Source organism: Podarcis pityusensis (assembly GCF_964106645.2).
Source record: "Podarcis pityusensis genome assembly, chromosome: W".
Lineage (NCBI taxonomy): Eukaryota > Metazoa > Chordata > Lepidosauria > Squamata > Lacertidae > Podarcis > Podarcis pityusensis.
Window position 1 is genome coordinate 21,317,417 of NC_138045.1, and position 26,266 is coordinate 21,343,682.

Here is a 26,266-nt window from a genome sequence, read left to right on the forward strand (position 1 = left end):
GGGGAGGTTTCAGGACCTCCTGTAGGGACACCCACTCCTCGCCGGAAACTGTCACGCAGAGAGTCCAGAAGACGTGTTTCCGTTAAGGAGCTTTTATGTTGGAAGCGATTCCGAAAGCAACCACTGTCGGAATCTGCCAGCGACTGACGGAGCCATGTTTAAGGGGCTCCGTTACAGACAGAGGTTTGCAAACTTGACCAAACTCTGAGGGACTAGGATTTTACACACAAGCAGCTCATCGTCCCATCACAATAACGCTAAGTAAAACTGAACAGTTTAAATCCAGATCTAAACATGTGGCCATAAAATACCAAAATGCGTTATGTAATGTACAGAGAAATGTCATTGCATGTGAATATGTTCAGAGTGCTGGAAATGTTGCTGACATATTTACGAAACCGTTGTCATTTGTAAAAAACAAACAAATATGTGAATGCTTGGGTTTGGAGGACAAAGTTGGGTAAAATACTCTGTATGTGCTCAGTAGTTAATTGCACTGTGTGAGAGCTGTGGGGGGGGGGTGTTGGGAAACTGTGTACGTGCAGCTACTCACACAGAGTCAATTAAGGTTTGGCAGACAGCCAAAAGGCAATCTGAAGGAGTAAGTCTGCCTGGTGATACAGAGGCATGGAGACAGCTCCATGCTTGGTCAAGCTCTCTCACAGGAGTGATAATTAATGGCCTACTAACTGGAATGTGTTAGTTCTGAGTTCGTGAGTTCAGTGGTTCAGTGTTTCAGTGTAGGAGTTGTGAGTCGTGTATGAGAGAGCAAGCTAAAGATCCGTGTTCTGTTCCTGTAAATAGTCCACTGTATATAATAAACACCTAACTACAAGTTCCTGGTTCCTTCTTCGTCTATCCTGTCTGCAGCCAAGTCGCCAATTGCTTCTGTGGATTCTGCGTTTACTCTGCTAGGTCTGGCTGAGGTCCTGCAACTAGTCAGAAAGTTGCAAAACACCAATTGTTGTTGCTGTTTAGTCGTTTAGTCGTGTCCGACTCTTCGTGACCCCATGGACCAGAGCACGCCAGGCACTCCTATCTTCCACTGCCTCCCGCAGTTTGGTCAGACTCATGTTTGTAGCTTCCAGAACACTGTCTAACCATCTTGACCTCTGTTGTCCCCTTCTTCTTGTGCCCTTAATCTTTCCCAACATCAGGGTCTTTTCCAGGGAGTCTTCTCTTCTCATGAGGTGGCCAAAGTATTGGAGCCTCAGCTTCACGATCTGTCCCTCCAGTGAGCACTCAGGGCTGATTTCCTTAAGAATGGATAGGTTTGATCTTCTGGCAGTCCATGGGACTCTCTAGAGTCTCCTCCAGCACCACAGTTCAAAAGCATCAATTCTTCGGCGATCAGCCTTCTTTATGGTCCAGCTCTCACTTCCATACATCACTACTGGGAAAACCATGGCTTTTACTATACGGACCTTTGTTGGCAAGGTGATGTCTCTGCTTTTTAAGATGTTGTCTAGGTTTGTCATTGCCTTTCTCCCAAGGAGCAGGCGTCTTTTAATTTCGTGACTGCTGTCACCATCTGCAGTGATCATGGAGCCCAAGAAAGTAAAATCTCTCACTGCCTCCATTTCTTCCCCTTCTATTTGCCAGGAGGTGATGGGCCCAGTGGCCATGATCTTCGTTTTTTTGATGTTGAGCTTCAGACCATATTTTGCGCTCTCCTCTTTCACCCTCATTAAGAGGTTCTTTAATTCCTCCTCACTTTCTGCCATCAAGGTTGTGTCATCTGCATATCTGAGGTTGTTGATATTTCTTCCGGCAATCTTAATTCCGGCTTGGGATTCATCCAGTCCAGCCTTTCGCATGATGAATTCTGCATAGAAGTTAAATAAGGAGGGAGACAATATACAGCCTTGTCATACTCCTTTCCCAATTTTGAACCAATCAGTTGTTCCATATCCAGTTCTAACTGTAGCTTCTTGTCCCACATAGAGATTTCTCAGGAGACAGATGAGGTGATCAGGCACTCCCATTTCTTTAAGAACTTGCCATAGTTTGCTGTGGTCAACACAATCAAAGGCTTTTGCATAGTCAATGAAGCAGAAGTAGATGTCTTTCTGGAACTCTCTAGCTTTCTCCATAATCCAGTGCATGTTTGCAATTTGGTCTCTGGTTCCTCTGCCCCTTCGAAATCCAGCTTGCACTTCTGGGAGTTCTTGGTCCACATACTGCTTAAGCCTGCCTTGTAGAATTTTAAGCATAACCTTGCTAACGTGTGAAATGAGTGCAATTGTGCGGTAGTTGCAGCATTCTTTGGCACTTCCCTTCTTTGGGATTGGGATGTAGACTGATCTTCTCCAATCCTCTGGCCACTGCTGAGTTTTCCAAAATTTTAAATAGTTCAGCTGGAATACCATCACTTCCACTGGCCTTGTTATTAGCAGTGCTTTCTAAGGCCCATTTGACTTCACTCTCCAGGATGTCTGGCTCAAGGTCAGCAACCACACTACCTGGGGTATACGAGACATCCATTTCTTTCTGGTATAGTTCCTCTGTGTATTCTTGCCACCTCTTCTTTAAGTCTTCTGCTTCTGTTAGGTCCTTACCACTTTTGTCTTTTATTATGGAAATCTTTGTACGAAATGTTCCTTTCATATCTCCAATTTTCTTGAACAGATCTCTGGTTTTTCCCATTCTATTGTTTTCCGCTATTTCTTTGCATTGCTCGTTTAAGAAGGCCTTCTTGTCTCTCCTTGCTATTTTTTGGAAATCTGCATTCAGTTTCCTGTATCTTTCACTTTCTCCCTCGCATTTTGCTTGCCTTCTCTCCCCCGCTATTTGTAAGGTCTCATTAGATAGCCACTTTGCTTTCTTGCATTTCCTTTTCATTGGGATGGTTTTCGTTGCTGCCTTCTGTATAATGTTACGAGCCTCCATCCATAGTTCTTCAGGCACTCTGTCCACCAAATCTAAATCCTTAAACCTGTTCCTCACTTCCACTGTGTATTCATAAGGGATTTGACTTAGATTGTAACTTACCGGCCCAGTGGTTTTTCCTACTTTCTTCAGTTTAAGCTTGAATTTTGCTATAAGAAGCTGATGATCTGAGCCACAGTCAGCTCCAGGTCTTGTTTTTGCTGACTGTATAGAGCTTCTCCATCTTTGGCTGCAGAGAATATAATCAATCTGATTTCGATGCTGCCCATCTGGTGATGTCCATGTGTAGAGTCGTCTCTTGTGTTGATGGAAAAGCGTGTTTGTGATGACCAGCTTGTTCTCTTGACAGAACTCTATTAGCCTTTGCCCTACTTCGTTTTGAACTCCAAGGCCAAACTTGCCAGTTGTTCCTTTTATCTCTTGACTCCCTACTTTAGCATTCCAATCCCCTATAATGAGAAGAACATCCTTCTTTGGTGTCATTTCTAGAAGGTGTTGTAAGTCTTCATAGAATTGGTCAATTTCAGTTTCTTCAGCACCAGTAGTTGGTGCATAAACTTGGATTACTGTGATGTTAAAAGGTCTGCCTTGGATTCGTATCGAGATCATTCTATCATTTTTGAGATTGCATCCCAGTGCAGCTTTTGAAACTCTTTTGTTGACTATGAGGGCTACTCCATTTCTTTTACGGGATTCTTGCCCACAGTAGTAGATATGATGGTCATCCGAACTGAATTTGCCCATTCCCATCCATTTTAGTTCACTGATGCCCAGGATGTCCACACCAGTAGGTTTTGCCAATATCCTCTTATCCAGGCTAAAAATACCCAATTCCCTAAACCATTCATCCTAAAGCTTGGTTTCCAAAGCCTTGATCATCTTGGTTGCACATGTTCCAGTTTCTCAATATTCATCTTAAACTGTGTGGCCAACAACTGGACACAGTCCTGTAGTCTGGTCTGACCAAGGCAGAGTGGAACTGGTTATTTCCCTTGATCTGGACATTATACTTCTGTTGATGCAGCCTAGAATTGCATTAGCTTTTTTTGCTGCTGCATTGCACTGTTGGCTCATGCTAAGCTTGTGATCTATTAAGACCCCTAGATCCTTTTCACATGTAGTATTGGAAAGCTAGGTACCCCCCATCTTATATTTGGGCAGCTAGTTATTCCTGCCTAAGTGTAGAACCTTACATGATGTTTACAAGATGTTTGATTCTCTGCTGTTCATAGTAACTTAACAATATCTTCTCCCACCTCATTCCATTAGCCATGCCCAGAATCATCCCCCAAGGGGCAGATAGCACAATGCTGGCAACAAAGACAGTGAAGCACGGAGCCCCTACTCCCTCCACCGGCCTCCCAGCACCCCAGGCAGCAGCAGAAGCAGCATTGTGGAGACAGATGGCTATTCAGAACCCAGGTAAACCTCACACTTTGACCAGGTATCGATTTGGGGTTGCTAATGATTGGGTAGACTCTGCACATCTCCTGAAAGGGACACGGGTGGCGCTGTGGTCTAAACCACTAAGCCTCTCGGGCTTGCCGATCAAAAGGTCGGCGGTTCGAATCCCTGTGATGGGATGAGCTCCCGTTGCTCGGTCCCAGCTCCTGCCAACCTAGCAATTCGAAGGCACCCCAAAAAAGTGCAAGTAGATAAATAGGTACCACTCCGGCAGGAAGGTAAATGGTGTTTCCATGCGCTGCTCTGATTTTGCCAGAAGCAGCTTAGTCATGCTGACCGCATGACCCAGAAAAACTGTCTGCAGACAAACGGCGGCTCCCTCAACCTGTAAAGCGAGATGAGCGCTGCAACCCCAGAGTCGTTTACGACTGGACTTAACGGTCAGAGGTCCTTTACCTTTACCTTTTTGCACATCAACTCACTTTTTAACTCGGGTTTTCCTTGAGAAGTTTTTCACGCCATTGATGAAAGTAAATGAAAAAGAGGAGGTTTAATCATGACTGAAAGAGAGGGGTTGGTTCAGAAAATACTTCAATGGAGTCTCATTGGTCACTTGGTCATCTTCCAAACCAGTTCAGCATGTGAAGGGAATGAGAGCACACAGCCTTCTTCTGCTCCTAAACAATGCTCTGCCCCACTTGTGTGGATTAGATAAATTCATGAAGGGTGAGGCCATCGATGGCTGCTAGATAAAAATCATATGCAAAGAGCACAGCACCATATAACAATCACGCACAAAAATGCTGAAGGGCACACAACTGTAATAATCATATACTGATAAGAAGAACATCGGCAAGGCTTACAAGGGAAATCACGTGGTCCCAAATCATCATTTTACTGATGAATGTTCTAAGAAGTCAATAACAGATGATAACACCTCAAAAGCATTTCAAGAGCCTGATTGCAATCCTCACCCTGGGGAAGACTTCAAGGATGTCTGTCTCTGAAAGAGGTTACTGGGTTTCAAGAGATGATGCCACTGCAAGGGCCCAAACGTATGGGCAGATTATTACAGTTGTGTGCACTTCAGCATTTTTTTGCCGTGGCCTTTGATGGCTACTAGCCATCCTTCTGTTGGAAGCAGTGCACCTCTGAATCCCAGTTATATTTATTATTATTTTTTTATTTAGAACATTTGTACTCTGCTCTTCGGCCAGAAAGGCTCCTAGAGCAGTTTACATACACTCAAAACAAGACAGTTTTAGTCTAAAAATGAACACAACACACCTGGAGATGCCAAGGGTTGAACCTGGGGCCTTCTGCATGCAAAGCGGGTGCTCTTTCTCTGAATATGCAGCCTCTTAACCTCGTCTGGTTAATCATAGTCAGGTTATTTTTGTCGGAACCTGCGTTTGACCAAGCGACTCCTCTGGAATTGCCCTCCAACTTGATTAACGACCTGAGCCTTTGATAAGGCTCCAAGCACGTTCCCATTCCGCAGAGTTTCAAAGCAGCAGAAGTGACGAGATTTATGAGCTACATTGCAAAGAGTTTTATTTCTAGTTACGCAGACAGAAAAGAAACATCCTCTCTCTGTGAAAGCAGAGAGCAACTGAAAAACAAAGGAACAGGAAACCAGTAACGTCACATCCTTCTCCCATGAGACTTCCAACAGTATGGAATATCTGGAATGTAAACAGAGACTTGTGACTCTAAGCACTGCACAGTGGCAACACACAGAAGCCAACAATTTTCACCATTAGCATGTCTCTTTATTATTGTTATGTTTAAAGCTGTGAGTGCTTCCTTAACTGAATCAACTTTGAAGAATGTCCCTCAGGCGATGAATGTGCGAGAACTCAAGAGTAACACCTCTCCTCCAGCTGTTTCTGCAATAATAGGGTAGGTAAACCCTTTTAATTTTCTGCTCACCTTTCAAATGTCTTGTTTTTGTTTAAGCCATGCTTGCAGGAAGGTTCAGCTGTCAGTAGGGCAGTGTAATTGTTTCAGAAAGGCAGTGGTGAGCCTCTGCTTGGGCTCCTGAAGTTGGTTGGCTTGTTTTTAAAGGAGCAAAGGGGTCATTGAGAAAGAAGAGGCTCTCTGTATTCCATGGTCTTGGCTTTCGTCTTTAAAATAAAGTTTCTATATTTTTTTTAAATAATATTTATTGATTTTCCAACCATTTGAACACAATAAAACAGAAAAAACAAAAAAGGAAAAGAAAAAGCAAAGAAAAAAGAGAAAAAACATAAGATTAACAAAACAAGACGCAAACCATTTAAAACACAAAACAATTTCAATATCTTAACTTTCATTCCCTTATTTCCACGACCTCCTCCCGCCTCCCTTTCTGTATTCCACTTCTATTAATTGTTTCAGCAATTCCTTTCCATCTTCCTCTGTTTTCTATCCTATAATTATCTTAACATATTCTAATCTTATTTTTCCCTTTAATACTCTATTAGTCTATTTATACTTAATTCCTTATAGCATTTCTACTAAAGCCATATAACTTCATTCCAACATTTTTCTAACATTCATTATTTTTGCAATATTTCTATACATAGTCTTAAACTTTTTCCAGTTTTCTTCCACCGACTCTTCTCCCTGGTCTCGGATTTCTGCCAGTCGTTTACGCCAATTCCATATAGTCCATCAACTTCATCTGCCATTCTTCCCAAATAGATAAATCTTGTGTCTTCCAGTACTTCACAATGAATATTCTTGCTGCTATTGTTGCATACATGGGACAAATTCTATCCTTCTTTAACACCAGTTGGCCGACCATGCCCAGGAGAAAGGCCTCTGGTTTCTTCAAAAGGGTATATTTAAATACCTTTTTCATTTTGTTATGAATCATCTCCCAGAGTGTCTTAATTCTTGGGCATGTCCACCAAAGGTGAACTCTAATCCTCAAATTCGTCTGTTTTTCCTTAAATTCAGTCATAGCGAGCGTCAACTTATGTTCATCAAATTGCCTCTGTAGGGCTGGGGCTCTCTTTCTCTTTCTCTCCAGTTGTGTTTCTGTACCTTCAACAGCAACAGCTTTTTCCTTGACTTCCTCCACAGCTTGCCATATCAAAATAGGTTCTTGTGTCAATTTCTGGGTGGTTTCTGTATTGGTATTGTCCATACTCCCTGCATTCAAGTCGGCCTCAACAATTGAAACATCCACCTTCGCATTTATCATATCCATTTTCCTATGAAGCTGATCCAATGAGTCATTTATCTTATATAATGCCGCCACCAAAGCCTCTTCTGTCGACATTCCTCTTAGTTTCAAATATACTAGTACAGAGACAGCAACAAAAAGAACAGGAGGGCTTAATAATAGACCTCTCCTGGATTGTTACCAAGTCCTCCCAGACCTTAATGTTTTATCAACAGTTGACTGGTCTGTTTTTCCTCTTCCATTTACCATAACATTTAAAAGATTCAAGGTCAGTCCCAGAGTCTCACGGTTTTTAACTTGCAGCTGGAAATTCCCCTAGTCCAACTCTTGTGAATCAACCAGTTTCAAAGGCTTCCACTAGAGGAAAACAGTTTCTATTTGTAAAAGTCAATAGTATCCTCTTTTAAACAATCCAAAGTTAGTTTCAAATTAGTTTCAATTTTCAGTTACTTTTACTCCTTTTTAAAGCAGCCGGAAACAGTAGAAACAATGTATTTCTCTTATTTAGCTAGCTGTCAATGAACGTTCTAAGCGCTGTCAATGAACATTCCAAGAAACGTCAGTCCTACTAGCAGCCCGTTTCCAGGGTCAGAGCGGCGGTGTTTTAAGCCTCTTCGCTCTCTCCTGCAGGCATACTCAATCCGCAACTTCCCCCTCTCTTCTCCTGCCTCCAAGAGGGGGTTTAATGTTCTTTACCGTTGGAAATTTGATCTTTTACAAAAGACCTTCCAGGACTCCAGCTTGCAACTTCGTTGCCTCAGTCTTATTTACAAAAAGGGAAGGCGGACTTCCTGTTTTGAACCTCCCCGTTACGATACCTAATTAAACTTTTAGAGATCCAATTCTTCCGTTTCAGCTCTACTCACGGGTAATTACTTTAAAGTCAAATTGTCCACAGGAAAAGGTCAGCGCTCTTCGGCAACAGCTATGCGGCTTCGCTCCGTGGAAGAAGCAGACGATTTGATGCACCGCGCCGCTCACCCCACGTCGCTCTGGAGCCCCAAAAACCAGGGTTCCCCGTGAGTGGGGGAGGCGCAAAAGGTGTCCGCTGAATCCCACGTTCACAGGCTTCTCCCCCCTGTGATTTTAACGGGTCTCCGCCTTCGCCATGGCGGCCAGACCCAGATTTCCACGGAGCAGATTCCTCCCGGTCAGAGGAATTCTGCCATTGCTGGAGGCGCCTTCCCCGGAAGTCCTAAAATAAAGTTTCTAGTCCCCTGGCCTTCCAAAATTAAATTGAGTGTTGATTTAATGACCCGGAATGCAAATATAGGCATCCCCTACTTGCATGCAATTGACTTTGCCATGGCCCATATACATTATGCATGACCCGCCTAACAGCTGATGTGTGCTAGCACAGCCACCACCACTGCTTTTCCACTCGTCCTCTAGCTTCCTTCCTGCTCTAAAGCTTCAATTCCAGTTGAAGTTTTATGTTTGGTACAGTATTTTACATCAACAATCAAATAACAGATCTTATTCTAATTGCACCTGATAATTTTTTTGCACTTTTTGCTGCCACTTGGTTATCTTCATCTGCTAGAAGAAAGGTCACAGTAGCAATGGTTAAGTGACCTGGTATGGACAATAGTAGAGGGGTAATAACTTCACTCCTCAAATATTTATAAAGGGTGCAAGCTAGAAGCACATGAGCTACTGATTCAATACCGCCATCTCCACATTTGGCATAAGTTTTTTCCAGTGAAATCGACCCTCAAGTACAGCTGAAGGCAGTATATTTAATCTTGTGTAAGTGAAAGCGTGCCTGTGTTTTGGAATTGTTAAATTTTGCAAATAGAGTGCCAACGTATCAAAATGACTAGGTGGAAAATAATCACACCATGGACAAAATTTCCTTATGCTCTACCCCCAAGCTGCAGCCACTTCCCAAACACAGAGAGCTGTAACTGCCTTGTAACTGAGTTTGACCATTGACCCATCTATTTCAGTACTGTCTTCATTGACTGGCAGTGGCTCTCCAGGATTTCAAACCAGGGTGGAGATGCCAGGGATTGATTCATGGTATTGTCAGTGTGACAAAAAATAAAAGAACCCAGTCTATGTAAATGGAGGAGTGTGTTTGTGTGTATATACACCCTCACACCAAAGGGGAATACTGCACTTTCTCTGTGCATCCTCTACCCACTCCTGGCTGTTGCTGCAAGCAAGCCTTCTGCAAACACCCTCACAAAAAGAATTCTCTTGGATCAGACCACAGGTCCTCTGCTATCAACAGGAACCAAGAAGAAACCCACAAGCAGTGTAGGGGTGGGGGACTCATCTTGAGTGTGTTTGCCTTGCTGGGCTGTGCCCGTGAACTCTGATAAAGCCTCTAGCTTGCTTGTTTGGATGGAGGATAGAGAGGGGCGGATCAGTGTGTTTGTAGAAACTAGCCTATTGTATGAAAGTAAAAATTTACAGAGATTGCTGTTCATACTTTTGCCTCTGGCCCCACCTCCTATTGGCATGTTGCCCCCAGAAGGGAATGCAGCCCTTGGAGGAAGGATGGGATAAAAATGGAGCAAATATGAAAGCAGTAAAAAGGCTAGAGAATTCCCATCTCTGGTACGTTTGATTGAGTCTCTGTGCTAGGCGTAACCCATCTGAACTGATGGAGCGGAGACTCATGTAAACATACCCCAAGCTGCCACTGACTTGAAGGGTGACTCTACTGCATCTTGAATGATGTTATGGACCCAATCTTGTCCTATGCAAAGATGGAGGAGAATTATGCAATCTTGGCAGAATGTAATCGGCACAACAGTAACTCATGAAGGGGTGCAGCAGGCAACACACCCTTTGAGAATCTTGCATTTTCTTTTGGCAGCTTAGCATTTATGCTGTCACACAGAGTTAATCCTCAGCATCTTCAGGAAGGGCTGGGAGAGAGCCTCTGCCATTCAGTGTAGGAAATACTGAGCTATATGCACCCCAGCAATCTGGCTCATTCAGTGGCAGCCTCCTTTGTTCCTGTGTTTTGTTTGTTGAATTCTTTGGTGGTTTGTTTGGCCTCTGAAATCTTTTCCTTTTCCTTTTCTAGGTCATCGGTTCCTCAGTCTGCTGCACAAGCTGTCCACCAAGTTCTGGCAACTGTAGCTACCAATCAAGTGAGCCAGGTATCACCCATGCCTTGAAACTTCTCTTTCTTCCATCATCATGGTCCTTTAATAAATCAACATATGTAAGCCATTTTCCTTTCTTTCCAAGTGGTTTGAACAGTAATGCTTCATGTGGTGAGAGCCACCACGGGGTCTTTTGTTCCAATAAGTCTTTGTATCTCTCCCATACTCTCATTAGTGATTTCCTGATTATATGGTTGTAAACCTTCTATGAACCTTCCCTTTCCCTTACCATAAGTATGCGTGCCAGCCGAATCTGTTGTCATGTCCTTCTAGTTCTAATGCCTCTTGCTTATCCAATCTCATCCAATCCCTGATCCATACCAAACAAGCAGATTCATAATACAATTTAAGGTCTGGGAGGGCAAACTCGCCTCTGTCTTTTACGTCTGTAAGTATTTTAGGTTTTATCCTTGGCCTTTTGCCCCCCCCCCCCATACATTTTGAAATCTCTTTCTGCCATTTTTTAAAACATTCATCTTTCAGGATGACTGGTATTGATTGAAAAAGAAATAGCATTTTTGGCAATACATTCATTTTAATCGCTGATATTTTTTCTAACAATAAGAGATTCATTCTACTCCATATTTCTAGATTTCTTTTTACCTCAAGCCAATTTTTTTCATAGTTATTTTTAAATAGGTTTATATTTCTTGATGTTAACCAAATCCCTAAATATTTAACCTTTTTATGGACTTCAATCTCAATGTTTTGTTCTAACTCGGTTCTTTCTTCTTCCTTCATGTTTTTAACTAATAATTTAGTTTTATTCCTATTTAGCTTAAATCCTGATGGATTTAAGCTAAATAGGAATGGATGATGGAAAATGGAAATTAAGAGATTATGATGAGATCAAAGACCACTTTCAGAGTTGGTTGCATTATCAACAACTATATGAAACATATAAAGAAGACAGCAAGAAAGGATTCATTTATACAAGATCTAGGTTTCAAACGGAAGTGATTGAAGGGAAAGTGAAATTACTGAAGGCCGCTGTCAAGGCTGCCTCAAGTCTCAGCTCACAAAAGACCAACGCCTATCTCTTCTTATATACAAAAGTGTTTATTGCAGTTCATTGTTTGCTTCACATCCGAGGCGCGCAGCCCTACGTCTGCTAGGCTTAGACCGCTGAAGTCCCCTCTGAATCCGTCCCTCCCCTGCACCAGTTTAAGAGGCTTGCGCTGCTCCACCTCTTTCTCTCTTTCCTTTTCCGCAGGGTCTTTCTGCCCGCTGGGGTTTCGCCCCTCCTGGATTCCTCTGACGCGGAATCAGACTGCTCTTGCCCCCTCCTGCGGGCTTTGGGACCTGGCCCCTCCTCCGGGCTCCCTGTACTTCCGCGCGCCTCTACATTTGAACTTGGCGCGCGCGCCCAACCTCTAACCTTCCTTTTAACAGCTACACTACTCCCTTCACTACTCCCCTCCCCTTCCGGGAGGGTGGCTTGCTCCGACCTCCCTCCTTTCTCTGCTGCCGGAGCCGCTTCCCCTGATACACTGAAACCTCCACCCCCTTCGCTGCACTCTGGTGGGGAGGCTGGTCCTGACGCCCAGCTGCCACTTTGGGATCCCCCGCTGGCCCCCTGCTCCTGACACGTCCCCCCTGGGGCTCCCCTGGCCTTGACCACCGGCGCCCCCTTCTGGGAATCCTCTGATTCGCTGGAAAGACTCATGGAATCTCTTGAGTCATTGTCATCCTCTTCCTCGCTGTCCTGGGATTCATCCCCATCGCTCTCCATCTCCTGCCTACCCTGTGCCTCTGTCCCTGAACCCCTGACAGCCGCATACAGCATACTATTAGAATGGGAGACGAAAGATGAAGAGGTAAAATCAGTTATGATTAAATGGACACAAGATGTAGGTCACAACATTATGATGGAAGATTGGGAAAAATTATGGAAAACTGATTTAAAATTTACAGATTGTTCCCTATTGAAGGAGAATTACATGAAGATGATGTATAGATGGTACACAACAGCAGTGCAGTTAGGGGAAATGTACAAAACTAGTTCAAATATATGTTGGACGTGTAAGGAAAAGGAGGGGACATTTTACCATATGTGGTGGGATTGTAATGTAATTAAAAAATTTTGGGAAATGATATACAACGAATTGAAGAAAATGTTCCATTTAACATTTATTAAAAAACCTGAAGCATTTTTGTTAGGGATTGCAGGGAAAGATCTGCCAAAAAAGCTGAAAAACATCTTCATGTATGTGACAACGGCCGCCAGAGTTCTAATAGCACAAGGATGGAAGACTGAAGAAACCCCAACTAAAGAATCATGGCAAGAAAAATTGATGGACTATGCAGAACTGGCAAAACTGGCATATAAGCTATGGGACAAGGATAACTATGACTTTAAAGATGAATGGGAACCCTTTACAAAGTATTTGAAGACGCAACAAAGCGAACTGGACTCCTTGGCTGGCTTTGAATAAACATTCACAAACTTTTTATTGATAATAATGAGCTAAATAGTTTGAGGATCTATACAACTTTGACGAAGGAGGATTGCTTTGGATTGAGGGCTAAGAAAAGAAAGCTGCAGCGGCAGTGAGAGCCCTCCGAGCCAAGTTGTTTAACCAGATCAAAAACAAAATCTAAACAATTAAGCCTGACAGACTTTTCAGACTGGGCAAATGCCGAAATTGAACAAGAGGTGCCTGATGGGCTAGAAACAAGGACAGGGGAGCAGGTGGAGGAGGGGGGCAATGGGCATGATGCCGACTCACAGTCTCCCCACAGTTCTAAACAGCAGCTAACTAGCTGTTTCGAAGACCCCCCCCCCAAGCAGCCAAAAAGCCCAAGGCCAAAAAGCTCAAAGAACAACGATACCACAGGAAAGAGTTCAGAGATTAAAGCAACCCAATCGTCCCATGCCACTGCCCAGACAACTCCTCAAAAGCTACCTTCACCGTACGGAGCTAACGAGGAGATTACAGCTGGGAAATTGCTAAGTTTGTTAGGAGAACAAAGCTTACTTACCGGAAGGTCATTGGTACTGATTCTTTGAAAGTTGGAGAGCATTGAGAACCTTGCGGTCGGTGGTCAGGGGGCAGAGAGCCCCGGGTGGCCCCGGGAGAGGAATGCTGAGTGGGTACCATCAGGCAGGCTGGAGCCCCCTAATCCTGCCAGGGAGAGCCCCCAAGCTGCACAGTCCATATAATCCCAGGAAGGAGCCCAAGGGTCCCCCCCATACTAAGAGGTGTTTGCAGCTGGATTAGATAGTCCTGATTATTCAAAACAACTAGGAGAACAAAGGGCGTTGGATCTCCAATGAGAGTCTGCCTCTCCTTATCTGAACTTCTGAGATTGGATATAGGCTCTCTGGACTTAAAAACACTGGAAAAACTGCCGAGCCATCCAAGAGTAACAAAGCTACTTCTCAAATTTCAAAGTCATGCCATCCCCCTGCTTCTCCCCAAAATGGGTGGCTTCCTGAGTCATTTCCACATTACAGTTAAAAGGGTGTTTGCAGACTTGGACGCTGCATCTCTACTTCCAGCTATACAGAGGCCAACAAGTTGGTTATCTCCTGAGCACCCCCCTGACTCAAGCTCTGCTCCACCTTTAAGATTAACCCAACGTGGAAATCTTCCAGTTCCTCTGATTGATACTAACACAGCTGCAGTTAATATGTACAGGAGAGCCTCAAAGATTGACTTTAGAGCAATCTCTGCTCCTTAGGAATATTGAGGAAAGAACAACGATAAACACAACCCCAATTAACTCCATACTAGAGGAAATTGAAGAAATAACAAACAGTATTCAAGATTCGATGCGTGACCTCAATAGCCTAGGACAAACCCCCATGAACCTGCTAACGTGGGCAGCAGGAATACGAACAATGATAGGTCTGAGAAAGAGGAGATACTGGCCTTTTTACATGAGGAATCCCTGGTAAGAGACTCACCCAACCAAGACCAAAGGACTGGATCCAAATATATGCCGAATCAACATGTATGACACTATAGACAATCCATCCTCACCTCTATCCATAGAACAGACTTTGTCCACAGTTATGGAGGAGGAGCAAGCAAGATCAGAAACTACACAAATGTATGGGGGACTGTTTGAACTCAATCAGAAGATGCACAGTGGGAAGCTGGTCATCCCGAGCGCTGAGCTACGATTGCCCCCAGCCGACCAACCAGAAACCTTCCCGATAGATAACATAATGCCAAACCTACCAGATGTATCACAAACTGTTAAGCAACCTATTCTCCCACCTGTGTTCCAGGACTGCTCCAAAGCCCATCTGCAAGAAGTTAACATTTTAATCCATCAACCTTCATCTCGCCCCGCAAATGCTGACTTTGATATGCTGGCACCAGAGGACAGCCCAACAGAAGAAGAACTCCCGGGAACGACTTCTGGAACGCACATTCCCGTCGATGCTCTCAGACCTAGAATCATAGAATCATAGAGTTGGAAGAGACCACAAGGGCCATCGAGTCCAACCCCCTGCCAAGCAGGAAACACCATCAGAGCACTCCTGACATATGGTTGTCAAGCCTCTGCTTAAAGACCTCCAAAGAAGGAGACTCCACCACACTCTTTGGCAGCAAATTCCACTGTCGAACAGCTCTTACTGTCAGGAAGTTCTTCCTAATGTTTAGGTGGAATCTTCTTTCTTGTAGTTTGGATCCATTGCGCCGTGTCCGCTTCTCTGGAGCAGCAGAAAACAACCTTTCTCCCTCCTCTATGTGACATCCTTTTATGTCACCTAGTGATCCCGCCCCTCTAATTGGCTACTTGACTTCGAAGAAGGAGCTGACAGCAGACAGTATAAGAAGCACCGACAATAGGGACCATGAGTTTTCTTTGCCTGAACTGGAATGCTCTTCTGATATTAATCCTTCTGGTGATGTAAACAAATTAAGTGGAAATGTGCTCCCTTTATTGGATTGACCATCAGTATCCGTAAATTATCGATCTTTGCAAACTCTTTCTATTATGTCCTGGAATGTAGCCGGACTTTTATGTAAATTAGCTCACCCAGATTTTATAAATTTTCTTGATCCTTGATTCTCATGATATAATCCTTTTGCAGGAAACTTGGTCTCTTAAACCTCTAGATATTCCTAAGTTTATTATTTATAATTTACCCGCCACTAAAATGTCAAGAAAAGGATGCCCCAAAGCTGGTTTGATCTGTGGTATTAAACAGTCTTCTAACCGTAAAATTAATTACATTAGAAATATTGGACAGTATGCACAATTGTTATCATTTTCCAATGTTCACAAGGAAATTCTTCTTTTAATTTTTTTTTAAATGATATTTATTAAAATTTCAAAAGAAAAAGATCACATTAATAAGAAATTTAACAATAAAAAGAAAAAATACAAAATACAAAGTACAAAAAAGAAAAAACAGTTAAAAACAATTCCATCTTTTCATCACTTCTTTTACATTTACTTGTTTCCCGGACCTCCTCATACCTCCCTCTTTTGTATTCTAGTTCAATTTGTTAGTCCAGCGATTCCTTTCCCTCCTTTTTAATCCTGATCTTTAATCTTGGTATATTATAACATTAAATTTTTAGATATTAAAAACCAATTTTTCCATATTCTTTTATACCATTACCGCTAGAAACCGCTTAACTTCAATCCGTCATCATTCTAACATTCATTAATTTTGCAATATTTCTGTAAGTAGTCTTTAAATTTCTTCCAATCTTCTTCCACCGACTCTTCTCCCTGGTCTTGGATTCTACCAGTCATTTCCGCCAATTTCATATAGTCCATCATTTTCATCTGCCATTCCTCCAGTGTGGGTAGATCGTGTGTCTTCCAATGTTTTGTCTTCTTTTAAATATATATTTTCCTCCCATGGAGTCGGAAGACAGACCAGATTATTGTTGGAAATATAGTCTTTGAAGAGCTGTACTTAATACGCAGTAAATTTCCAAATATCCCCCTGATTATAATGGGGGACACCAATGCACGAATTGGATCAGATAACACAGCTCTCGATAAACGCTATGTCTCAACTCTAGCCGAAGGTGCTCCACTTCCTTTGAGAATAGGGAGAATTTCAAAGGACATTACTATTAATAAAGCGGGAGGAAAACTCTTCCAATTGGTTTTAGAATTTAATCTTTCATTTTTGAATGGCTCAATATGGCCTGATACTCCAGGAGATTTTACCTTCTGCTCCAAAAGGGGCAGAAGTGTAATCGACTATTCCTTAGTCTCCTTAGAAATGTTTGATGAAGTTGCCTCTTTTACAGTTGTACCCCGCTCTGAGAGTGACCACTTTCCAATTGTTTTAGAGATATATAAAAACTCCAGAATTAATCACCCTTGTCCTCTTATTAGTACTGATAAGACTAGTTATGCCCAAAGAATGTATATAAGTGATAAAAATAGGGACGGTCTATTAGCAGTATTTGATAATAACCCAGTTATTCTCGAACCTTTGGCTAACCAAAATTCGATACCTTTGGCAGACATTGATTATTATTACAATACTATTCAGGAATTATTTTCTTCTTTTTTAAATTTCCAGTCCAGCACAAACCTTTAAATAAAAATAACTGGTTTGATAAAGAATGTATTAACCATAAGAAAGAACTTAGAACTTGTCTAAAAGAAGCCTCTGTCACTAACTCCCAAGATCTATTTTGAAATGAAAAACGCTTTTAAGAACATGCTCCTGGGAAAAAAATCCGTGTTTTCACAAGCCAAATGGTCCAAAATTGTTACTGCATTAGAAATTAAAGATACCAAAACTTTTTTGTCACTCTTTTCAATAAAAGATACCACTGATTTCCCTAATATAAGTGATGACGCTTGGATTACGCATTTTACTGCTGTTTTCTACGATTCCCAAGTTTTTAAGAAGGAAAATTTTAACTCTTCTTCGGCAATAACCACACAATTTCAAATTACTGTTGAGATGGAAAGGATAATTCTTTCGTTTAAGCAAGGAAAATCTCCAGGTATGGATGGCATCTCAATAGACCTGCTGAGATTAAATGTGGAATGGTGGGCCACTAATCTTGTCCCGCTCTTTAACTCTATCTATCACTTAGGCTTGGTACCTAAATCGTGGAATAACTCAATAGTGGTGCTGATTTTTTAAAAAAGGTGATAGGAATTGCCAAGAGAATTACAGGCCTATTAGTTTGTTACCATGCATAAGCAAAATCTATGCCAAATCCCTGCTTATTAAACTGGAAGACTGGATGCTTGCAAAAGGTCTACCTGGTAAGGAACAAGCTGGTTTCAAGGCAGGCTCTTCAACTCTTGACCAGTGTCTAGTGTTAAGTCATCTTGTGGACAAATATGTCTTGAGAAACAAACGAAGACTCTTTGTGGCATTTGTAGATTTAAAAAGTGCCTTTGATTTTGTTGATTGTAATAAATTGTGGACCAAATTGGAATACCTTGGTATACCCATACCTGCTTACATTGATTAAAAGTCTACACTCTGGTAACCAAATATAAGTTAAAGTTTCAAAAGGTGGTAGACTTATAGGTCCAATTCTGAATAACCGAGGAGTTAGGCAAGGCTGTATCTTGGCCCCTACCCTATTTAATCTCTTTTTATCTGACCTCCCATTATTTCTTCAAAATGCAACCACTCATATTCCTTATTTAAACAATATCCCAGTTTTTTTATTACTTTATGCAGATGATGCGGTAATTATCTCACTTTCTTCTTTGGGTTTAAAAAAATTACTTAAGTGTTTCTCAAATTTTTGCTCTCTTAATAACCTCAACATTAACTATGATAAGACAAAAATTATGCAATTTACAAAGAGAGGAAACCCCAAAAATTGGATTATTAATGGACATCTAATACAAGAAGCTAAGCATTTTAATTATCTGGGAATAGTATTTAAAAATAACATGAATTAGAACACACATATCTGTGCTGCTATAGCTAAGGCTAAAGTGACAGCTCACCATATTAAATCTCCCCCCCCCCGTAGGAAATAGATATATTCCAGCTGTGGATTTCAGGTGACCTCAAGAGGTTGGATAAATTTCATGCATCCCTTCTGAGGTCATTATTAGGACTTGCAAATTCTGTAAAATATGAATCAATATGTTGTGAGTTGGGAATACCTCCTTTATCAGTAAGAGTATGGCTAAGAACCTTGAAATATTGGATCGTCTTGCATTATAGAGACCTATCTCCTAATTCTCTCCTTTACGACCTCTTAAGTGATAATGTAATTTACAATTTATCATTGATTTGTAGGAGAAAATTGAATTTGATAGGGCTTAATCTAACTGACTTTGAAAATTCTGACCCGTATTAATATGTAAAAATCTAAAATTACAATACTTTATGATTAATGATTAGGATACATAAAGAGGGGAGGGATTTGCTGAACGAAATAATTGAACTGGAATACAAAAAAGGGAGGTGTGAGGAGGTCCTGGAACTAAGCAAATGAAGGTCAAGTAATGGAAGGAATGAATTGTTTTTAAATATTTTTACTTTGTATTTTCTTTTTGTGTGTGTGTGTTTTGTAATATCTTGAAAACTTCAATAAATATCTTATAAAAAAAAGAAAGAAAATTCTGACCCGAAAGATGCTTGGGAAATTATCAGGAAGAAACTTACAAAAAAAAGTGTTCTCTCCACTCTCGAGGTAGTAAAGCACAGCACTTGCTCTCCTCTGTATTTAAATCTCCCTTTGTGTAGAGATTTTCAAAAGGGATACATGACAAATCTGAAGAATCATGAATTGTGCAGGCTGTTTATGTCAGCCAGATTTAATATGTTTCCCTCGATGATAGTGAGAGGAAGATATTTAGCTCTCCCAGAAGCAGAGCATCTCTGCAAATGTAGTAAACAGGAACCTGATACTTTGGAGCATATTTTCTTTTCTTGTGATTTTGGCATTTTTGCCAGAAGACAATTATTAGAGGCCTTACAACTCAATAGGCTGATTTCTATGCTACCAACAGTTCAGGACCTGCTTTCGGACAGGAATGAACAAATTACTTTAATAGTGGCTGAATTTTTGAGTGCTGTCCATGTAGAAAGCCTGGGTCATTATAAAGAGACTTAGTAGTTCTTAACTTATCGGGGATTCGGTAGTTCTGTATTGTATTATTTATGCAAATTGATTTTCTCTTGAGTTAAAGATCTGACCGGGACAAACCTTGTTATGTTGAGCTCGTATGTTGCACAATTTGTATACGGTGTCTGTCTGATAATGTGTGGTCTGCTATGCCTAATAAAGGATCTTGATGAATATATATGGAAATAAGTATTACAAAACAGCAACTAAGGTAACTGGAGAGGTACTTTATTATAAGAACAGACAGAGAAGAATAACAGAGGAGGTTCACCGTGTGAAGATTTATATAAGTTGTGCTGAGAGACCTTACAGCGGGAGTAGTGAAGAGGTTTGAAACGTATTAGCGAGACCAAACCACCACGTTGAAAATGTAAAGAGCAGAAGGGAGAGACCGAGAGACAATAAACAACAGCAAGGACATGGCAGAGAAGCGGGTGAGAAAGGGACGTTCGAGAAGGGAATTGGGAGGAGGAAAGCAACGGAACTTATAGAGGAAAGGACAGAAGGGATAGAAAACACAGACGGAGGGAGGATAAGGAGTGAGACAAAGGAAAGATGACGTGGGAGGAGGCAGGACATCGTGGGATCGCGCAGAAGGCAGGAGACAATTAAAAGGGAAACTGTTATGTACTGAGTTGAATAGGATCCAAACTGTAGCAGTCTGATTGGTCCTAGAACAATAGGATCCAAAAGGCAGCAGTCTGATTGGTCCTAGAACAATAGGATTCAGAATGCAGCAGTCTGATTGGTCCTAGAACAATGCAGCAGTATGATTGGTTGGCAGGAACCACCCAATCCTGCTCCAGATAGAAGTGAATCCACAACCTGATTGGCTTACAGTAGAATTCCAGAATTAGCCAATCATGTGCAGCCCATTGTGTAAATAATGTATATAAAGCAGATACTGTGAGGGGACATTTATTCATTCCTCCTCACCACTATGAGCTGAATAAAGAGCATGAAATCACTGTGCGACTCTGAGTATATTTCACTGGCGACGAGGATGGGATCCCGCTGAGCTGACTGCCACACACAGCACCGCAGCACCGCCAACTGCCGCACCGCTGCCTCGCACCGTGTATCCAGGCTTCAGCTCCGGGGCACAAGGAACTCAGAATGGCAGCCAACAGCAGCTTCTCGCCATTCAACCCAGCATCTGGAGACTGGGAAGCGTACGCCTCCCGTTTCACCTTCCTCCTAGAAGCCAAAGGGGTCACCGACGAAGAAGACGCCAAGAAGAGGGCGATATTCTTCAGCGTCTGCGGAGAGGAGACGTTTGAAATCGCCCGGGCTCTCCTTGCGCCTGAAGACGTCGCTACTGTTCCATACAAAACAATAATGGAACAGCTGAAGGGGCACTTTTCGCCGCAGCCCTCAGTGGTGGCTCGTCGAAATGCCTTCTACGCAAAGCGGCAAGCCCCTGGGGAAACCATAACTGGGTTTGTGACCTCTCTCCGCCAAGCCGCCCGGTTCTGCAACTTCTCAGAGCTGGAGAACATGCTTCGTGACCGCCTCGTCGGTGGCCTGAAGGATGAGAAGCTGCAACGGCGCCTCTACGCTAAGAAGGACCTAACGTTCCAGGTCGCTCTGGAGGAGGCCCTGGCAACAGAAGCTGCCGAGAGGTCGACCCAAGAGGCACGGCCGAGCCTGCCATCCCAACCGAGGGTCCACCATGAAGACCTCACCGACGACTCAGGATCCGACAGGGAGGAGGTGCACCGAGTACAGCAGCGCACTCAAGCAGCGCACAGACCACAGCTGCCTCGACGAGAAGGAGGGAACTGCGCAAGCTGCGGGGAGAGTCACGAGAGGAGGACCTGCCGTTTCCGCAACGCAGAGTGCAGGCAGTGCAGAAAATCGGGACACATCGCCCGGGTGTGTCGGGCTCGGCCCACCCGACACCAGGCATCAGATGACCAATCCAAGAGCCCCAGGTCCCGGGGCCCAACGCACCAAGGCAACTCGACGGAGCTCACGGACTTCCAGGTATACCAGTTGCCCCACCCCAACGTAGAGAAAATTTATGTAGAGGTACAGATAGAGGGGGCCCCATGCCGCATGGAGCTTGACACGGGTTCAACTCTATCCATAATCTCGGCAAGGACCTTAAGGAAACTGTGTCCCACTGGGGGTCCCAAACTCAGGCCGGCCCCATTCACCCTCCGGGACTTCCAGAAACGTAAGGTCCCCACAATGGGGGTGGGGACCTTCAGGGTGCAATACCGAGGGCGGACGCGGCAACTGGACTTGCTTGTGGTCAAGGGCCCCTACATTAGCTTACTGGGATTGGCATGGTTTGGACCACTGGGGCTAGCTGTCACCGGGGTGAACCACACTAGCTTACAAGTGGACGTGGACGCCATATGCAAGGAATTTCCAGGGGTTTTCGATGGGAAATTGGGACAGTATACGGGCCCCCCCATTGCGCTACAGCTTGACCCCGCAGTACGACCGGTCAGGCTCAAGGCCCGCCGGGTCCCGTTCGCCTTGAAACCCCGTATAGACGAGGAATTGGACCGACTCGTAGAGCAAGGAGTGCTGGAGCCGGTGCCTAATGCTCCCTGGGAAACCCCAATCGTCACACCCGTCAAGCCTAATGGTTCGGTCCGCATCTGCGCAGACTACAAATGTACCATAAACAAGGCCCTCACGGCCCACGCATACCCAGTGCCAGTGGTCAGCCATGTCCTTGCCACCCTGGCTGGGTCGAAAATTTTTGGCAAGCTGGACTTGGCCCAAGCATATCAACAGCTGCCAGTAGATGAGGCCACAGCAGAGGCACAGACGATTGTGACGCACAGAGGAGCGTTCAGGGTAAAGCGGCTGCAATTCGGTGTCAGCGTGGCACCAGGCATATTCCAGAATATAATGGACTCTCTCCTTAAAGGGATTCCTGGCGTCACCCCCTTCTTCGATGATGTGTTGATTGCCGGCCCCACACCAGAGGAGTTTGAGGACCGCCTCCGCACCGTTCTGCACCGTTTCCAGACGGCGGGTCTCAAGGTGAAGCGGGAAAAATGTCTACTAGGAGTGCCTCAGGTGGACTTTCTGGGATTTATGGTGGACGCAGAAGGGGTCCACCCGACTGGGGACAAGGTACGGGCCATTTGTGATGCCCCAGCGCCCAAGAGCAAGACTGAACTTCAGGCCTTCTTGGGACTATTGAACTTTTACCATTCCTTCCTTCCCCACAAGGCGGCGGTAGCGGAGCCCCTACACAGACTCCTGGACAAGCGGGCCCCTTGGGTGTGGGGCCAGCGCCAGGAGGCCGCATTCCAGGCAGTCAAGGACTTGCTTGTCTCAAACTCGGTCTTGGCACACTTCGACGAGAGGCTGCCGGTGGTGCTAGCATGCGACGCCTCACCCTATGGCATTGGAGCTGTCCTGGGGCACCAACTCCCGGATGGAAGAGAGGTACCGGTGGCGTACTTTTCCCAGACACTCAACACAACCGAGCGGAACTACTCGCAAATCGACAAGGAGGGTCTGGCAATCGTAAAGGGAGTAAAAAAATTCCATGATTTCTTGTACGGGCGGCCCTTCACCGTGGTGACTGACCACAAGCCGTTGCTCGGCTTGTTTGCCCCCGAAAAGCAGACCCCCCAAGTGCTGTCTCCTCGCGTCCTCAGGTGGTCAATTTTCCTTGCCAGCTACCAGTATGCACTGATTCACCGACCTGGGAAGGCGATGGGCCATGCGGACGCCCTCAGCAGGCTACCACTACCGGAAACAGGCCCTGACCCAGCACCTGCACAAGAGGTTATGAGCCTGGAGCTGCTTCCCGACCGCCCCATTCAGGCACAAGAAGTTGCACACCATTCCAAGAAAGATAGGGTCATCTCCCGGGTCCTGGACTGGGTGTGGAGGGGATGGCCCAGCAGCAGCCCCGGGCCAGAATTCGCCGGCTACACAACCCGCAAACATGAACTGTCGGCCCACAAGGGGTGCCTGTTATGGGGAAGCAGAGTCGTTGTTCCCCAGCCCCTCTGCAAAAGGGTCCTCACAGCCCTACACGAGACACATCCAGGGGTAGTAAGAATGAAGGCCCTTGCCAGGAGTTATGTGTGGTGGCCGGGGATCGATGGAGAGATAGAGGCCTGGGTCAAACACTGCCAGGCCTGCCAAGAATCCCGCCCAGATCCCCCAAGGGCCCCAGTCCAGTCCTGGGAGTCCGCCCGAGCACCATGGTCACGCCTGCATGTGGATTTCGCTGGCCCCTTTCAGGGGAAAACATTCTTCATAGTGGTGGACTCCTACACCAAATGGCTGGAAGTCGCACTGGTACCGTCCACTTCCACGTCCGCAGCCATCCGGGTACTACGCAGGCTGTTTGCAACCCACGGGCTCCCTGACACTCTCGTCTCAGACAACGGGACTGCATTTACGTCAGGAGAATTCCAAACCTTCACAGCGCAGAACGCCATCCGCCACATCCGTTCGGCGCCGTTCCACCCTGCCACCAATGGCCAAGCAGAACGCATGGTGCGGACCACCAAGGACACCCTTCGCCGCATGACGCAAGGGGACTGGGAGTACCGCCTTGCCACATTCCTTCTAGCACAGCACAGCACCCCCAGCTCAACGACTGGCCGGAGCCCCGCTGAACTACTAATGGGTCGGCGCCTTGCAATCAGATTGGACCGCCTTCACCCCGATAGAGCTCAGGATGAGGTAGTGGTGGGGGAAGGCAGGAACCCCCGGACCTTCGAGGCCCAGGACCCAGTGTACGCAAAGAATTTTGGGGCAGGCCCAGCATGGGTACCCGCCACAATCACCAGGGTCACTGGCCCCGTGTCGTACGAGGTGCTAACGGATGGGGGGCAATGCTGGCGCCGCCACTGCGACCAGATACGGCGACGATTCCCGGGAGAAAACCAGGAGGAGGACAGGTCAGAGGAGTCCCAAGGGAACAGCGGGGCAGTGAGGCCCATAGAGCAGGAGGGGCCAGCAGGAGAGGCAGAATCAGTAAATACAGAGAGGACCCATGAGGCCGAAAGGACACCGGAACCAGAACCACGACTGAGCGAGCCGGTTGCACCAGACCAAACAGCCGCATCACAGCCAGCATCCTTGGAACACGAGCCAGAACCCGGAGCCCGGACCAGGGAACACCCCAGGCCACAACGCACACGTAGGCCGCCGGCATACCTTGAGGACTATGAATGCGACCTCCCGGGCAGGACTGGAACTTAGAGGGGAGGGGTGTTATGTACTGAGTTGAATAGGATCCAAACTGTAGCAGTCTGATTGGTCCTAGAACAATAGGATCCAAAAGGCAGCAGTCTGATTGGTCCTAGAACAATAGGATTCAGAATGCAGCAGTCTGATTGGTCCTAGAACAATGCAGCAGTATGATTGGTTGGCAGGAACCACCCAATCCTGCTCCAGATAGAAGTGAATCCACAACCTGATTGGCTTACAGTAGAATTCCAGAATTAGCCAATCATGTGCAGCCCATTGTGTAAATAATGTATATAAAGCAGATACTGTGAGGGGACATTTATTCATTCCTCCTCACCACTATGAGCTGAATAAAGAGCATGAAATCACTGTGCGACTCTGAGTATATTTCAGAAACTTTCGGAAGCAGGAAATTAGAAGGGGGAACGGACAGAGGAGAAGCGGAGGAACAGAGGAGGGAAGAAAATGGTGGAGCGGTGCTGAATCACTGTCTTCAGGAAAGAATAACAGGAAGGAGTATAAGGACTACAACCATAGAGAAAACACACAGGAACTTAGAAACCCCAAGAGGAGTCAAGTGAAACAGGAGCAACAGCGCCACCTGGGGGTGGGGGGGAAATAATAATATAACTTTAAACTGGTTCTCTTTATACCATTGTCATTACCCACTCTATATCACATAGCACTTTCTACAATAATGTAAAACTTAAGAGCAGTAAACTTAGAACTCCATTAAGTCTAATGGGGCATAAAGGGGACAAATAAATTAAAACTTGTGTGTCTTCAATTAAGGAAAAAATATTAAGGAAGGGGGAAATTATAAAAATAAGTCCAAGTTAATTCTCAGACAGGAATAAAAGAGAACAGTAAATAGCATTTTCATAATAAAATAAATTTAAAAAGAATGGAATAATAATTAATTGGCACCCTTTCGGGGAAGACTCACCAATTAACCAACATCACATGTAAGAGAATTTATAGGAAGAATTTAGCAGAAACAATGGATCAAGAGGAAGCCAGAACCTTACAAAGCTCTGGTTCTGCTTCTCAATCTCCCCTCTTGTCTTGTTTTCTCGAATAGCAATTTTGGGTAGAACAATGATTCCAGGATGAGTGTGAGAAACAAGCAAGCAACAATTACATCAACTCTTGGCTCACAATTAAGAAGACAATCGCTAGTTGAATCAGATCCAAACGCAAACATTAAAGAGGTGCTAGTAAAAATGGATAAGAATCTAAATGATAAACTGGATGCAATGGATTTAAAGATCGAACAAATGGACATTAAAATTCAAAAAAAATGCAAAGATAACTAAAGAATTATCCTATCAAATAAAGGACCTGGCGAAAAAATATAAGGATATGGACAAAACGGTACATGATCTCAAGACAAGAGTTAACAAACAAGAAAAAACAATTAATAAATTATCATCAAATAATATGAAAACAAAAGAAAT

General features: G+C 44.4%; 1 protein-coding gene across 1 annotated transcript in view; it reads left to right on the forward strand.

The window, feature by feature from the left end:
• The window catches only part of LOC308467638 (nuclear pore complex protein Nup214-like), a 254,499-nt gene that overhangs the window by 133,164 nt on the left and 95,069 nt on the right, over positions 1-26,266 (forward strand). Inside the window, exons 23-25 of the mRNA XM_080989369.1 lie at positions 4,159-4,311; positions 6,087-6,195; positions 10,506-10,581. Of these exons, the coding sequence (XP_080845495.1) occupies positions 4,159-4,311; positions 6,087-6,195; positions 10,506-10,581 (338 nt within the window). The remainder of the gene's footprint in view (positions 1-4,158; positions 4,312-6,086; positions 6,196-10,505; positions 10,582-26,266) is intronic.